The sequence below is a fragment of the Protomyctophum parallelum genome, assembly GCF_964188405.1.
Source record: "Protomyctophum parallelum genome assembly, chromosome: 4".
Taxonomy (NCBI): Eukaryota; Metazoa; Chordata; class Actinopteri; order Myctophiformes; family Myctophidae; genus Protomyctophum; species Protomyctophum parallelum.
This window is the reverse complement of record NC_139700.1, coordinates 53710133-53727934: the sequence shown is the minus strand read 5'-3', so window position 1 is coordinate 53727934 and position 17802 is coordinate 53710133. Positions and strand designations below refer to the sequence as shown.

Here is a 17802-nt window from a genome sequence, read left to right as displayed (position 1 = left end):
AAGCAGGGGTTCTCAACCTGTGGGTCGGGACCCCCAGGGGGGGGGGGGGGGGGGGGGGGGGCTGAATGATTTGGAGGGGGTCCCCCAGATGACAGTGAAGTGATCATTTAAGGACTTGTAAGACCCTCAAAGAAAAGTATCAGTGTACTGTATCAAAAGTAATCAACAATCTATGCTAAAAAACATTGGCCAAATTGTCAAAAAATATAAGAAAAAGAAAATAGCCGATCTACAGGCTCACAATGCCTCGCGTTGTGAGAGAGAGACCAACGAGCGTGCTAAAGCAGGTGAGTTGCCATGACGAGCGTTGCGAAGTTCGGTACAGCCTCAGCCTTGTTTGAGTTGCGATATGGACAGAATAGTACATTTTTACCCCCCCCCCCCAAGGCAATGCCAACACCAAGCGATATTTAATTCCCACCACGGAGTAACCTCCGTCATTCACCAGAGGTCATTCATTGGAGGTGGGTAGTCAAGATATGGGAACTGCAGACAACCAGTCGCACGACAGAGCATTTGCACATTTATAATAGGATTATTATTATTATCATTAAACTAAATTAAATAGTGAGATGTGATGTACACATGACAGTAGAGGTCATTCTCATTCACCGGTGCGAATGCTCTTTTGAAATAATTTCAAATCTTCACTTCGATGCATGTCTCTGAATGTTGAACTGTTCTATACCCACCCAGGAGGCTCAAAGACAGCATTGATCCCAATCTAATCATGATTGACCCCTCGCCGCTCCTGGACAACGACATTGACAACGTTCGCCAGGAGTTCAAGAAGCTGTTGGATAAACTGAGAGACATGCCCTTTGATGAACCAGACTTTAATGAAGCCGAAATGGAAGGTATGTCAAACTATGCTGGAAGTGACTTGTCGTTGTCTGGACATTTGACATCTAACATTACTTATTGTATGTGTAGTCGGGAACTCCTTGATTTCCTGCACTGTGGAATACCCATAGGGCATAGACTGTAAAGAAATATGGACAAAGCGTTCTCCCCATGCCACGCCCCTCAGAACATACTCGACTTTATGGTATTTTCTTCATAATTTAAAAATATATATATATTATGACATGAGAAATGAGACTTTAAACTAGTGACTGGAAGCAGAAAGTATTCGTGACCATGTTTATTAAGTTAATACAGTCTAGGTGAAATTGGGCCCAAATACACTGGGCCTCTATGGAGATATGGGTTTTTTTGGGCCCAATGACAGCGCCACAACAGGCCATTATATGAACTTTCAGGAAGTCAGGATTTCCTACTGGCTTCAGACACTATTGGCTTCACTGCCCCCCTGGGAATACCACCTCTTATATTGCCTTTTGTTAAGGGAAATATGTTTGGAGACAGACAACATGCCCTAACTGAAATTATCCCACAAGTACAACCTACTACTGCCTCAAATCCCAATGACTGCTGTTGAGTTCTGATCTAAAATACAGTACGTATGCTTCCTTCATAGACCTAATGGACGAGATAAAGAAGCTCCATAAAGACTTCATGGACGACGAGAAGAAAGTGAAGAATGCGAACAAGGCCCTGGAGGATTCCATGGACATGCGTCAGGAGGTGAAGCGGAAGCTTGCCACCTGCGGGAGAACTGGGAACGCCAGTCAGCTGGAAGAGAAGAAGATCCTAGGCCTGAGTGTGAAGGATCTCAATGAAAAGGTGAGTGTTGAGCAGCAGTGTTGATTTTTTTCACAGACAGTTTTGATTTTAGTTTAGTCATTGTCTCTTGAATAGTTTTAATTTAGTTTTAGTCACATTTTAGTCACCTGGAAATAATGTTTTAGTGTTAGTAGTTTTTGGCGACTAAATATCATAAGATTTTAGTGCACAGTAAACCCTACAGTTGATTTAGTCAACTAAAATGTATTTGGCTGGCCTTGATGCCGTCGTATCTGACATATTTTACACTTGCTGAAAATAGCCGGTCTACAAGCTCACAGCGCGTCGTGAGCTTGTAGATCTGCTATTTTCAGCATGCAACCAAGTGTAAAATGACTTATGGATCTCCTGTCCACTAGTCCCTTCCTAACATTGTAGTCTAGTTTTTATTTGTTGACGAAATTGTCAATATAGTTTAGTTTTAGTCATCATAGCTTAGTTTTCATTTAGTTTCCATTTAGTTTTCGTCAGTTTCGTCGACAAACATTTTCCGTCATGTGCGCGTTGTCAAAGTACCCGTTGTACCCATCGGTTTGTCTTGTGTCCTTTTTATGCTCATATATGGAGTTCAGAGTCATTCATGCCCAAATATGGAATCCAGGCCAGTCTAGTCAGACAGACATTTCTCTCATTTATAGCAGGATTACCTAATTGACTGTAATTGAATTACATGTCTAGCACTGTCTCTCTCTTTATGAGTTTTATTTGAGTCTTTTTTTAAAGACTTTTCCATGCCAAGTACCCCCAAACAGCCATAACCTAGGGCTGTGCTGTGGCCCCCATATTGCGAAATGGCTTTAAAAAAAAGGGGGGGGAGGTAAATACCTAAAATAAATAATCTACAAGCATTTTATTTATACATTTATATATAAATGTATATATATTTATAAATGTATATATATATATATACCCACTTTGAAAAATACATCTCACTGAGAGGACTCGCTGTGCATATTTACACTGATATCGCAGCATCCTGCAACACCACTCACATTCTCATGCATCGCACAACCATGGTCCTGAAATGAAGAGGGACGGATTTATTTCACTGCACTGTTGTTGAGAACACTTTTCAATTCTTCACATCTAGATCTGCGGGGCACCAGGCCACCAGGAATGTTCCAAGTCGAAATGTGGGGGCGCCCTGTGTCGAACCTTCTGGGGAAACAGAATATGCGGCGGGCCCGCCTGTGACGGAATCCTCTCTACGAGCCTCAACGCTACAGGGAACGCCAAGAAGGTGGAGGACGGGATTAGCGATCTCCTGAACAAACTGAAGGACTCCAAGAACAAGGCAGGTGTTTTCCTAGATTCTATCGACAACACACCCAAACAGTCACTCACACACACACACACACACACACACACACACACACACACACACACACACACACACACACACACACACACACACACACACACACACACACACACGCACACGCAGACACACATCTAGTGAGCCAACTGCAAGTCGATTTTTCTTGCCAGCTCTCCACTTGCTTGCCTTTCAGATTAGCGATGCCAAACAAATGGCTCTGGACACAAAGGACCTCGCGGACAAACTTCAAGACAAGATTAATGACAACAAGGACAAGTTTGAGAAAGAGAAGAATGAAACCAAGGCGCTGATAAAACGGGTCAAGGACTACCTGATGGGTTCGTATCTAATCAGACACATTCCAATCATCACGATGCTGGTTATGTGGTCGTGCACTTTCTCCTCGTGATTTAACATTTTATGGACACTTAATGGTAGGGTAAGTGATCATTATATTCTGATAGTAATCATTGCTATAGTGTTTAACCCATTCTGACCTGAGATCAGATTCTAAAAATGTCTTCGATTTTTCAAAAAATAGCAGACCTACAAGCTCGTATCGCGCGATATGAGCTTGTAGATCTGCTATTTTTCAATAGCTAAAGCATAACATGATGCTGACACCAAAATGGGTGCCCGGTCAGAATGGGTTAAGTAACTGTCTCTCCAGCTTTTTACTAAACAGACACATTTTCAGCCAATCAGGAGAGAGTAGCCATTTATCAGCTTAATTGTTATAGCGTTCCAGTTGCAATTGTCTGCTCATTTCCTCTGTGTCATCACTTACAAATCCACTTGTTTAATCTGTAACCTGACTGCGTTCTCTATTCATCTTTAATAAAAAGCTGGAGAGACATGGAGACTCCTGTTACTGAACAAACACTCTATAGCAATGAGTACTATCACAATATAGAGCTTTATTTTTTTATTTTTTTTAAGATATTTTTTGCGGCTTACGCCTTTTATTGATTTTTGAAGGGACAGACAGTAGGCTGACAGGAAACGGGAGAGAGATGGGGGGATGACATGCAGTAAAGGCCGTGTCGGGTCCGGGAGTCAAACCCGCGGCACACTGCGACTGGATCACCAGTCCGGTGCCCAGACCGTTACGCTACGGCCTGGGCCAATATAGAGCTTTTTAACACTTATTTTAACCAAAGAAACTCACTTACACTACCTTTAAGCAAAAGTAATAACTCAGACAATCTCTCTCTCTCTCCATCAACTAAGTACATATGGTTGGGTTTGATTGACTAATGAAAGTGTCTCATCTCATCATTGCATCACACTCACTCATATGCATTGCAGTGTCTTGAAGAAATATGAAATTGTTTTGAAGACTCGTGCAACTCACAAACCATTTTGGGCGGGAACCCCTTTTGGTGTTAGCATCATGTTATGCGTTAGCTATTGAAAAATAGCAGATCTACAAGCTCAAAGCTCTACGAGCTTGTAGATCTGCTATTTTTGAAAAATCGAAGAACGACTGACATAGAAACATTAGCTTTTTCAGAAAACTGTCAGGATGTAGAAGACATTTTTAGAATCTGATCTCAGGTCAGAATGGGTTAACGTGTAATAGCATGCTATTGTCAGAATTCACACAAGAGAATTTCACAGTCGGTTTACCCAGTCACTTTACTAGCATCTTGTTTGTTTTTTAAACCAGATGAGATGGTTCCACCGGAGGACGTTGAGATGATGGCCAGGGCCGTGCTGGCCATCCAGCTGCCGAGCTCGCCGGACGAGATCCGTTCAATGATCGACAAGATCAGAGACCTGCTGTCTAACGCCACCGACTTCAAGGTGGACCAGAAGATGCTGCAGGAACAGGCCGAGGTCGCCAAGGACCTGAAGAACGAAGCACTGGATCTCAAGTAAGAATGTTTTGTTGACACTAGTGTCTACTAAAGCAGTGGTTTTCAACCCTTTTCATGTTAATAAGGGTCTATTTGGATACCAACTCTTCCACCATTTAGCTAGGGACCACCTAGAACCACTGGTGGTCCCCAGACCCCTGGTTGAGAACCACTGTACTAAAATGTCACTCCGGTGTTATTTTGTGTGATTAAGTTTGTGTTCATTTAAACTGCTGTTTCGTCATGAGCACGTCCACAAAGAATGCTAATATTACATGCCGATTAGATTACTGATCTTCCTTTTTTAGGAACAGGACCAAAGACATCGATGTGACCGAGATCAGGAAAATGATCTACGACGCGGAGCGAATCCAGAGCGACGCTAACGATGATCTGGAGGATGCCGAAAACAACATTGACAAGGCGAAGGAGCAACTCAATGAAGTAAGTGCACAGTTTATTTGTGTCTATTTGCATCTTGTTGTCTAATTTTTGAGTGGTGCAACCACTCCTATTGGAAATCTATGTGTGTCTGTTCCTGGCTGGCTGGCTGTGTCTGGCATTAAAATTGCGTTTGGTTTGTTTGCACAACCAAGTGTCACTGTAGCGCAGCCTAACACACACACACGTTTTCAACGTTTTTGGCTGGGGACCCCCGGAGATGCTTTGGCCATGTCTCGCGGGGGTGGTTTGGGGTTGATTCCATGATTCATTCTGTCCCATCATAGGTCAAGGAGAAGCTGGACGACATCGATAACAAGCTGAACAGCAGCCGACCTCAGACTCTGCTGGATGAGATCGAAGCTCTGAAGAACAAGACGGAGATGAATGGAGAGCAGGCCAACCAGGCCAAAGAGGTCGCAGACGCAGCGTTAGCTAACACTACAGACATCCAGGCCGTAAGCAACGCACACACTCTCATTCTTACTTTGATACACAAATACACCTTTTTGTCTCTCTATAATGATAATTAATGATTATTTTCAAGCCTCTTTTATACTCTGAAGTAAGTTTGTGTCTGATACCTCTTTCCAACAGGATCTTGCCAATGTGACGAACCTGCTTGACATTTTGAAGGAGAAAAATGGCAATCAGACCCTTCAGGACGACGCCCACGAACGCCTTAAGAACATAACGATGGAGGCAGAGAAATTAAAGACACAAGTGGAGGATAAACTTAAAAGAATTGAAGGTAGACCTCTCAAAAGCTTTGATTTGTTGTTTGCTCTCTAATTAGACTCTCTAGTTAGACTCTCTAATTAGTCACACGCTCTTGTTAATACTTTTCATTAATTAGATGTTTATAAAAATCTACAGACAGACTTAACCGTTTTCAACCTGGCATCCCACTGTCATTACAGGCAAACATTTTCAAAAAACTTTCAAAGGTCTTCCAAAGTAACAGAGAAAGTCAGTTAGTAGAATACACTGACACCATGGCGCGTATTCAGAGCGTCAAGCTGTGACTTGAGTTGTGATTTGATCTCGTTCACTGCAATGCAATTTGCGGCATTTCTAAAACAATATTGCGCAGAGTAGCGATTATCAAACGTATTTGCAATGCCATATACGTTGAAAGATCTGTTGCCCGTGGACAAGGCACGCTACCTCCGCAAGTTAGATATTATCGCCATAGATGTTTGTCTGTATGTGATTAAGGATTGGACCAAGTTGCATTGGCAGCCATAGAACATTCTTACCCCGGGCTAAAACCGGATGTGACGTTTGTGGGCGTTCCTGTCTAGCGTGGTGTCACAGTCTATAGCTATTTTATGGAGTACTACTTATAGTCTACTTATAGTCCCCCTCTGTCTACCCAGATTTGGAGAAAAAGATCCAAGAGGCACTCAAGAAGAAAGAAGCCTTTGTGAATCAAATTGAGGAGATGCTGGCGGAGGTGGAAGCGCTGCGGAACGAGATCGCCAGGCGGGCAGAAGGCTACTCTCAATGCGTGTAGAGTTAGAATCTCTCTACACACACATGGAGCTCTTGAACTTGCTGCAGATTCTAATGGTATGTTTGTCAGACGAAATCATGACAAAAGCTGACACATATTAGAAAATATGTTTTATATTATTCACAGTATTGATTGTGATAGTATTCCAGTCAGCATTTTGTGCCTGGAACAAATATGGGGAATTCAGGAAATGAGTAATTATAATGAAAGCACGTTAAATTATGCCATAATATACCAAAGATAAGCTTTTGATGTATTCAATATTGCAAAACCATCACAGAGATAACTTGTTTTTATTGTAAAGGAGGCATAATAACATTGAACCAACGTAGAATGTTAGAAGTTTTGTGAATTTCTTTCCCCCCGTTTGGCATGCTGGATAGTTTTAGCTTCCAGAAACACATTCTATTCTTATTTGATATTGGACAGGGTTATAAATAATAACATTATTATATAAATAACAGTATATTTATCTTCAATATCCTTTGATTGTGCTATAATCCAGACTGTAATCTTTCAGTGTTACCACAAGGGGGCATGCGTTGACCATACACTTCCCTCAGTGTTCCAGCCACCTTTCATGCCAAACTATAAATGTTTTAACAGGCTACAGAAATGTTACCTTATAACATTTATAAGCTTTATTTCAGGCTTCAGCTATAATACCTCTAATGTTCTAAAGTATGCAATATTTAATATAAAATTGTATTATTTTGACATTAGGCTGTGTCTTTTTTTCTTTCTTTTTCCCCCCGCCCCTTTAACTAAGCATTATGTTATACTTTAGCTATTGAAAAATAGCAGATCTACAAGCTCATAGCGCGCACTAAAGTAATCGGTAGAGCTCTCGCCATGGGTTCGATCCCGGGCACCGCCAACTCAGCCAATGAGTAGCACGGCTTTGGTGCAGCGAGTCGTGACGGTAGGTGTGGCGCTCCACTAGCCTGGGTAACCTCAGCTACTAAAGTAATCATAGAAGTGGACGTAATAAGATTAATTAGTCTTGGAATGGGTTCCCTGACGGGCTTGGAATGTCAGCATCCATTTGTTCTTTTTTCCGTTCATATCACTCCTGGGTGTGAAGTGTACTGTCTGTGATTGCGAATTCTCACTTTGATGTAACTCACAAACTACCTAAAGGCTTCCATCTATCATAAATTCTGTAAATGTGTGTTTTTTACAAATAACTTTTGAAATTTGAAATCTTCCATCACTTAGTTTAGACTAGTCATTGGTTAGACATGGGTTAAGGTTAGGTTTAGGTGTGCTGCCCCGTGGGAGGTTAGGTTTAGACTAGTCATTGGTTAGACATGGGTTAAGGTTAGGTTTAGGTGTGCTGCCCTGTGGGAGGTTAGGTTTAGACTAGTCATTGGTTAATGGTTAGACATGGGTTAAGGTTAGGTTTAGGTGTGCTGCCCCGTGGGAGGTTAGGTTTAGACTAGTCATTGGTTAGACATGGGTTAAGGTTAGGTTTAGGTGTGCTGCCCTGTGGGAGGTTAGGTTTAAGGTGCACCCGTTCCATCCTAAATCCAACCTTTGCTAACCCCGTTAGCCTGAGGAAAGCAGCATGTCTAATTCCACTGCATGTTCCATTGTGTTCCGGTTCACTAGCTGTGGAAACACACGCTGCCTAATGGACTTTCCATTTAGGGTGGGAACAAAACACACCACAGCCACAAGCTGGGACACTTTTGTTTTGATATGGAACAATTTCCATATCGGTATTTATACTCACTAAGGGCCATCTTGCCACATCCCCTTAAACCTTTTTGCCATTGTTTATTTGTGGTGCAACCACTTCATTAAGGAGCTTTTTGTGTATCTCTGGCTGCCTGGCTGGGTCTGTCCCTGGCTGGCTGGCTGTCTGTGTCCGAGCACGGTTTTCAAAACCAAGTGTCACTGTTGTGCATACATATTAACTGTAGGCTATATATATGATGATTTGAGGTGTAACAGTACAGTACAGTACAGTACAGTACAGTACAGTACAGTACAGTACAGTACAGTACAGTACAGTACAGTACAGTACAGTACAGTACAGTACAGTACAGTACCGTACAGTACAGTACAGTACAGTACAGTACTGTACTGTTACACCTCAAATCATCAATACACACGGTAACTCTGTAATTTATCTACCGTTTCGGACGCGGGGCGGCCGGGCCGGCAGCCTGGGCGAAGTTCTGGGGACCCCCACACGGAGTTGCACCACTTACTTACTTCACACGGGTGTGATTTTCAAAACTTTATTTTAAATATTTCAAATAGCTATGTATCTATGTGTCAATGTTTGATTAATGATTGGCTAGTTGAACAATTTCAAAATGTTTTTCAAAATAGTAAAATTTGGCTACTAAAGTTATGGATAAGGGGGTAAGTAAGGCAACAAACAAGATGGTGTTCGTGTACATCCGGTCCTCAAATGAAGATGGGCTCCAGCTTGTGAGTCACACTATATCAGGACATCCCTGGATTACAGATTACTTTGTTTCCCGTAGGTGAGGCTAAAGTCACGTCTGGAGGGCTGGGTGGGAATTTCACCCCCACCCCCCCCCCCCCCCAGTATGAAGAAGGCACATTCTTGCAGCCTGCATCATGGCCTTGGCCATGCTGATAATGTGGATTCAATTTACAATCACAATGTAGGCCATTTATTTAGACGCTCTGAATACAGAGCGGCATGATACAGTAAGCAAGAATAACACTCTTGGGCGTTACTGTAGTAATGGAAATCACCATACTTAACTACCGTTGTTTCCGTTATAATGAATCGTCCATTCTGGATCAACCACTATAATTTGAAAACCAATGGGCAATATCTAGGTCAAAACGAATGGTGTATTCATAGGCTAACTAAAATATTCGATCTAGTTCACCACAAGTCGCGATGTACTGTTGTGAGTTTGTTTAGCTAGTATTTTTGCTATTAATTTTTGGAATGTGTGACATCCAGGGATGTCCTTGGATCCATATTTTTCGGATCAAATTGAACCGTTATAGCGGACCATGTATGTATTGGCCACAGACAGATAGGTTGATCAAGTTGAAGTGTTTTAGTGGACCATGTATGTATTGGCCACAGACACATAGGCTGATCAAGTTGAAGCGTTTCAGCGGGCCATGTTTTGGCCACAGACAGAGAGTGGAGACTCATTAATCTCCAGCCTGAATGTCCTTGTATGCGTCAGTGCCTCGGTGGCCCACGGAGCTAAACAGAGTCATTAACATTCACACATTCAAACATTCAAATGTGGACCCCCCCCCCCCCCCCCATGCTAAACGGTGTTGATTCAGTCAAAAGTTGCTGTCCAAAACAACGCTGATGCTAAACATGCATGTGAAGAGATGCATCCCCCCGACAGGGGCGGCGGTGGCTCAGGGGTAGAGTGCCTGGATGGTAACCGTAAGGTTGCCAGTTCGAACCCGGGCTCCCCCAGAGTTACTGTCGAAGTGTCCTTGAGCAAGACACTGAACCCCTAATTGCTCCCGATGTGCTAGTTGGTGCCTTGGATGGTTTGCGCTGCCATCGGTGTATGAATGGGTGAATGTAATGCACAATCTATGTAAAGCGCCTTGGATAAAGGCGCTATATAAATGCACCATTTACCATTTACCATTTATGCATCCCTAGCATAGACCTATGGTTCTAGTGCAGTGGTTGGACAAGTCCACGGTGTGCCTTATTGGGCATTTTGTGACAACCACATTATTATTGCGCATCGAAGGCATAAAGTGAGTGGCAAATTGAGCGGCAGAGTGAGTTTAATGTCGTTTAACACAGTTTAATGCAATCAGATATAGGACCTTTCTTAGTATTTTTTTGCCACTCAGTAGGCGTTCCTACATAACTTATGCGTATGATGATGTCATGCACAATTCCCAATTCCCCACTATACAAAAATGTGTTATTAGTTTACTACATCAGTACTTTTTGTTGACTCATTTCAAATTCTGTACCCAAAAAATATCTATATAGCAACTTTGAACCAGAGAAAATTGCCATGGGTCTCCGAGGCTATACTTTAAACCTGACATCTCGATTTTGGGAATGTCATTTGTAGGTGAAAAATGTCATATATAAGGCTATTTATTTTATCACACATTCCAAAAATTAGCAAAAATACTATAGCTAAACAAACTCACAATAGCGCAACGCGACTTGTGGTGAACTTGTAGATCGAATATTTTAGTTAGCCTATGAATACACCATTCGTTTTGACATAGATATTGCCCATTGGTTTTCAAAGAAGTTTGAAAGCCTTGCATGCAGAGTTATCATCATGATGGCTGCATGAGACAGCCACTGGTAAAGGACAAATTATAGCGGTAGTTAAAGATTTCCATTTCTACAGTAACGTCACAATGCCCAAGAGTGTTGTTGTTCTTGCTTACTGTATGCCGCTCTGCATTCAGAGCGTCTAAATAAATGCCCTACATTGTGACTGTAAATTGAATCCACATTATCAGCATGGCCAAGGCCATGATGCAGTGCAGGCTGCAAGAATGTGCCTTCGATCTTCACCCCCCTAGGTGGGGGTGAAATTCCCACCCTGCCCTCCAGACGTGACTTTAGCCTCACCTACGGGAAACACTGCATGTCTCTGATGATCATTAGGCTTGAATTGTGGGTCAATTGGTCAGTTGGATTAGGAGGAGTCAGATTACCTACTGCAGTTTTTATGCATGGTAACATTTGAAAAGGGTTCGTGCTAGACTAGAGCTTGCATGAAAATGAAAGCTTGTGGGGTTTGTTGTAAACAACAATAATTCAACATTTTTGTTTTAATAGTTGGGAGTTGTTTCGTATAAATACAAGTGTTAGACAGTTAGTTGTCAGCTGTATGTGGTGTGGTTTAAATTGTGCACACATGTGGCTGCATCATGTGCACAGATCTGAATCATTTTAGATCTTTTTTGTTCAAGAAGTCTTCAGAGTCCCCCCCCCCCCCTCTGGTTTGTAGATAATTAAAGTTAGGACCTCCGCCCTCATTGCACACACACACACACACAGACACACACACACACACACACACACACGCACACACACACACACACACGCACACACGCACGCACGCACGCACACACACACACACACACACACGCCCAGTGCACTGCACACACATCACAGTTCCAACTTCTAATAGGTGTAAAAGTTCAGTCTTGTCTTTGAAGCTGATCTGTCATTACTAACACATGCACAGGAAAACAGCACTGCAATTGTTATTGATTATCTTCAATAACAGGGCATGGCTGCGTGGTTCCCTCTTGTAAAAGGTGAATGAAGGGGAGATTCACTGTGGAAGAACATGCTACAAATAATAAGCCTGCCTTTTCCACATTTGACCAGAGTAATAGAGAGTATTGCAAATTAGTAGGGCTTTGCAGGCATTCCCTCCCGCTTACCTGTGAGCCCTGCGGGACATGGCTGGGGTCTCTCCCCGGTGGGTGGGTGGGTCACGGTGGAATTTCTTTTGTTTCATGAAAGGAGAGGTGTGTGGGGGGTTGGTACAAGCACACAGTCAGACACACAAGTGTGGCCACTATATTCCGTTTAAATCTCATAAAAGTGTGCTTGCATGCGTGATCGCACTATACTTAACAGCTCTACATCTTTATCACCCTCAAATAGTGAGTGAGTGGCTAAATTAATCAGATGCAATCCTTTTAGGTTTTATAGATTAGATTGATTGACTCACTGAATGTTGTCGGGGAAACTTTCTTCTTCCCAAGAAGAGAAATAAGGTTGATCTTGCTGCGTGTTGGGGGGAGGGGAGGCGGGCGCGCAAGAATGTGTGCGCATGCTTAACAACTGGAGAGAACAAGACAGAAAAGCTGTGCTCGCATAATCACATTCATTCACATCAGTGTGGACTGTGGAGAGTTTGGGATTGGTACAGTGGGAGCGCCAGCTGCCCAACAGACACTACAGTAGCCTACACGTAACGGTCACTAACGCGCGGAGGAGATTGGAGAAGCGACGCACGGAGGACAGAGGCTACACACATTACAACAAACTATGTCGATACTTCTAGCCGCCCTACTATGTAAGTTGAATGTTTTGGTTTACATTTTAACGGCGTTTTAAATGCACATGTGACTGTTACATCTATTTGAAATTGTTTAATTAGGATTTGAAGGCTATATATTGCATTTTAACTATATATCAAATTGTGTGTTTATTTCTATAATAATAAATAGCTGGGGCTTTTCTTTGATCTGTTGCTATGGTAGTCTAGTCTACATTGTAACATATGTTGCAATTACAACATATTGTTCTTGTTAGCAGTCATGGATGGAGAATGCGTTCATGTGACATTGATTTAAATCAAACTAACATGGCCGTGGGAAATGGGAATGGTACTTGTTAGGGCCCACGTACTGTGCCACATGAGAGGGGAGACGTTTTGGCATTGTGTTTACTTTGAACTTTATTAATTTGGCCATTTTGGGGAGACCGAGAAAAAGTTTGACCAGAAAACCTTTTCAAAGCTATAGCTATACAGTTGAATTTATGTCGAATAGTAAAACTAGGCTATACTGTATAAGTTATAACTTGTTGGGAGAAAGTATTGAAACCTATATATGACTGAATTAAATGAAATGCCTCCCCTTTCGCAGCGGTAGGGTGGTCGTGCGTCTTTGCGCAGGAGGACCCGGGTCAGTGCACAAAGGGCAGCTGCTACCCGGCCACAGGAGACCTCCTCATCGGCAGAGCCCACCAGCTCCACAGCACCTCAACATGTGGAGTCAAACAACCGGAACCTTTCTGTATCGTCAGCCACTTACAGGTAATGCTGTGCTGGAAGTGCTGCTGCTGTAGTCTCAAAGGGGAAACCATTGCTTTCTTGACTACAACTGTCGTGGACGTGGGATGTATTTTTGTTTTTTCCCCTATACAAAATAGGCGTTTTGTGTTTTGTCTGACATGACTGGCCAGTTTAAGGCTAATGTTAACAATTTAATAATGACCATGTAGGTTAGTACGGTTTTTCACAATTGTCTCCACAAATCAGTCCAGAAAAGAGCAATTATTAAGCCCACTCCATATTAACCTATTTAAGCAGAAGATTCCAACCATGTCTAATATTCATCACAGTTCCCTAACTTAAATTGCCCCTTGTTGTTGTTGTTGTTGGCATTTTGGCATTCACTTTATTACATTTAATGAAAGGTTTATAGTTCAGCACATGGTCCACTCCATGGGGGTGGAATTTATGAATAAACAATCTCCAACTTTTCTTTGAACGCCTTTGTCAGTGTAGGCTAGTGTAGCCAGGAGGAGTGTGACTGCAGCAAGAAGAGTGGAGGGAGGGATGGTGGTTCTTGAATGTCAGGACCCTCTCTCCCTGACTTGTCTAGACTGTTTCCTCTGCCTGCAAAATGAAAGGCACCCCTATTAAGAATAGTTGAGGTTGATGATGGCGACCAACAAAAGGCTTTTCTTGAAATTAATTTGTGTTCTGTCAAACATCTGCTACAGATGTGGGTTTATTGTTCTCACCCAGACAGACGCATGGATGGAAGAGGCTGCTGAAATGTTTAACCCATTTAGACCCGACCTTTAGACGATTCTACAAATGTCTTCTAAATCCTGACAGTTTTCTGAAAAACCTCATGTTTTTCTATGTCAGTGGTTTTCAAAACATTTCATGTCAAGGACGCCAAAAATTATATGTAATTGGCCACCGACCCCCATCTGGAAATATGTTGTTGCAGGGATCCCCAGAAGCAAAGATTTGAGTTAAAAATGTTCACTCTGAAATAATATATATTCAAAGATTTGCAACACATTTTCACCATTTTTCAAAAATAGCAGACCTACAAGCTCGGCACGCTATGAGCTTGTAGATCTGCTATTTTTCAATAGCTAAAGCACAACATAATGTTAACACCAAAAGGGGTTCTCGCCCAAAATGGGTTTTAAACAGCCCATAGTACAGACAGAGTCAAACCTCTCCAGAGGTTTAAGGGCTGAACTTCAAAAAGACTTTTATCCTACAATGTTTGTTGGTTCTTCTGATTAATTCCCTTTTATGGTTTAAACGAAATTGCAACCAGATGTTGTTGTGTTAACACACATTATTTCTTATTCCATTCAGTTCCCAATATACTTATCTAGTTATCAGATAAGTTCATACAAAAAAACCCAAGAATTCACTGTAAGGAAAGTTAGACACAGAGAGGCTTTGGTCCTTGCAGAGAGCCTCAAATTAAATCAGTATGCAGCAATGAGCATGGCCTGAGTACTCTCCTTTTAGAACTTAATTTATCCTAATGTTATCACTGAAATGAACAACACGTTGAAGGAGGGTTTTTTCCCACTAGCCCCGTGTTTAGCCTTAAATAAATAACGACGTTATCACCTATATTTGGACACACACACACACACACACACACACGTTAAATATAGGCCTATGTTGTTCTGTGTTTAGTCTAGGGGAAGAATACAATGTGATTCATTTACATGTGTCAAAGTCAAGAAGATAGACTCCCATGCATGAATGAGCTCCTCAAAGTCCAATCCTTATCTCCTCTCCTCCTCTTCCATTCACTGGAAGAAATCAGCACGGCATCAGAGGAATTCCTCTTGACAATAGTCCCTTCTCTTTCCCCGTCCTCTCTCCCTGTCTCTCTGCCCCCCCCCCCCCCGTTCACCCTAACCCAGGAGGAGAAGAAATGCTTCACGTGTGACTCCCGGCTAAACCGTGGGGAGCGAATGGACCAGAGCAGCGGTCACCTGATCGAGAACGTGGTCACCATCTACGGCCCCAACCGCCTGAAGACATGGTGGCAGTCAGAGAACGGTAAGGAAACGTCCTGGTTGTGGTGGTGGGAATGAAGACATGGTGGCAGTCAGAGAACGGTAAGGAAACGTCCTGGTTGTGGTGGTGGCGGGAAGGGAAGGGAACGCAAAGAAAACGCAATCTAGATTTAACGCGTTTCGGACGGGAACCCCTTTTGGTGTTTTAAGCATTATGTTATGCTTTATCTATTGAAAAATGTGCCTCAAATCTTTGAATATATATTATTTCAGAGTGAACGTTTGTAACTCAAATCTTTGCTTCTGGGAGGTCCCTGGAACAACATATTTTCAAAAGGGGGTCGGCGGCCAATTACATATATTTTTGGGGGTCCTTGACATGAAATAGTTGGAGAACCACTGACATAGAAACATGAGGTTTATCAGAAAACTGTCAGGATTTAGAAGACATTTGTAGAATCGTCCTCCGGTCTAAATGGGTTAAGACCCGAGGACCAGATTCTACAAAAATGGTCTTCTAATCTAAATCGAACATGAAAGTTTTCTGAAAAACCTTATTTTTCTATGTCAGTACTGATTATCACACTTTTTCATGTTAAGGACCCCTAGAATGATCTGTATTTAGCCATGGACCCCCCCCCCCCCCATCTGAAAATATGTTGTTCCAGCCCCCCCCCCTAGAAACAAATATATGAGTTAAAAAACGATTGCTGTAAAATAATATATATTGAAAGATTTGCGCCACAGTTTCACGATTTTTCCAAAATAGCAGATCTACATGCTCATAGCGCCGCACCGAGTGCCACGCTATATGAGCTTGTGGATCTGCTATTTTCCAACAGCTGAAGTTTAAAATAATGGTTAAAAGTGGTTAAAAGCTCTTGGTGACACAGATTGCGTTCCCGTAACCAAAGATCCCAATAGGAGGACAGATAACATCAAAGGGAAAGCCCAGTAATGGTTGACCAGCTAGACACCGTGACCTGGCTGTGAACGCTGGAATTATAGGGCTGACCCTTTGGGAATGATTACCTTTATGATGTCAGGATGTAGCTTGGCTTGTAAATATCCCTGGAAAACACTATTATTAACGTTATTAATGCAGTTTGGTGTCCGGGAGAGAGAAAAGAAACATCTCTTTTGGGTCTCTCAGAGTATGAATGCTCGTGGATTTCGCAGTTTCATGCTGGTTTTGGAAATAAATGTTACATACTTACTTTAATGTATGTTTAATGTATGTTTTTATGTGTATAAAATTATGTTTTCTGTTTCTGGATCAAACCGGATACACTGAATCCAATAAAGACATTGTAATCAAATATATGAGCCATACTGAGAGAGAGAGAGAGAGAGAGAGAGAGAGACATGCATTTGAAGTTGTTTAGTTTTTCTAACCCAAAAAACATGAATCCAGGGTGACTTGCCTTCCAGTAATTCATTCGGGAGGTCTTTATTATTTTGGGGGGGATGGGTGGGGGGGTAGGAAAGCGCTGGGGAGATTCCTCAGGAAGAACGGGAGCGATGTTAATTCTCAGTGGAGTTTAGCTGCCAGACAGACATGAGGAATAGAGGCGAGGAATGTTTCATTCATTCACAGAGAGTTTACTATTGCAGTCCAACTCTGACCTAGTAGTAGATACACCAATTCTGTACGGTCAAAGCCCAAACCACACCAAAGGGTCGGGTTGGGACGAAACGTAAAAAAAGATAAGAAAAAGGTAAACCACACCAAAGGGTCTGGTTGGGACTTGGGATGAAAGGTTTTTTAAGGTAGACCACACCAATGCAACTCACTGAGTTGCAAGGAGTTGCATTGGTGTGGTTTTAACTTAAAACCGTTTTGTCCCGACCCTTTGGTGTGGTTTGGGCTTAAAAGGCAACTGGAAATGGATTCAATTCATGTGGAACGTATAACTCTGACAGACTGAATGTCTTCCTCGCTACTGTGGGAATTAAAAGTTCATTCAAGGATATATAGCACCAATATAATCCCACCATGGAACATTAAGCCCTGCACACGCACAGCAAGCTCCTTTGTTGTAATTAGCCTTTCTTTCGACGCGGAAACTAACGATGTTTGAAATGAGCATTGAGACTCCCGAAGAGATTTGATGGGCTCATTTGTTTAACAGCTGCGTAAAAGCCCTGCCGACATGCATTGCAATCTGGAACAGAGGAGCAGAAAGAGTCAAGCTGAGGAATCTTATCAATCATCTATCTA

At 42.3% G+C, this 17802-nt stretch overlaps 2 protein-coding genes across 2 annotated transcripts in view; both read left to right on the top strand.

Moving 5' to 3' along the window:
• The window catches only part of lamb4 (laminin, beta 4), a 51887-nt gene extending 44345 nt beyond the window's left edge, over nt 1-7542 (top strand). The window contains exons 28-36 of the mRNA XM_083763274.1: nt 697-857; nt 1481-1686; nt 2777-2980; nt 3198-3342; nt 4674-4881; nt 5172-5307; nt 5592-5762; nt 5902-6055; nt 6684-7542. Of these exons, the coding sequence (XP_083619400.1) occupies nt 697-857; nt 1481-1686; nt 2777-2980; nt 3198-3342; nt 4674-4881; nt 5172-5307; nt 5592-5762; nt 5902-6055; nt 6684-6820 (1522 nt within the window). The 3' untranslated portion in view covers nt 6821-7542. The remainder of the gene's footprint in view (nt 1-696; nt 858-1480; nt 1687-2776; nt 2981-3197; nt 3343-4673; nt 4882-5171; nt 5308-5591; nt 5763-5901; nt 6056-6683) is intronic.
• A 5164-nt stretch (nt 7543-12706) lies between these two features.
• The window catches only part of lamb1a (laminin, beta 1a), a 44300-nt gene continuing 39204 nt past the window's right edge, over nt 12707-17802 (top strand). The window contains exons 1-3 of the mRNA XM_083763275.1: nt 12707-12864; nt 13439-13608; nt 15486-15624. Of these exons, the coding sequence (XP_083619401.1) occupies nt 12837-12864; nt 13439-13608; nt 15486-15624 (337 nt within the window). The 5' untranslated portion in view covers nt 12707-12836. The remainder of the gene's footprint in view (nt 12865-13438; nt 13609-15485; nt 15625-17802) is intronic.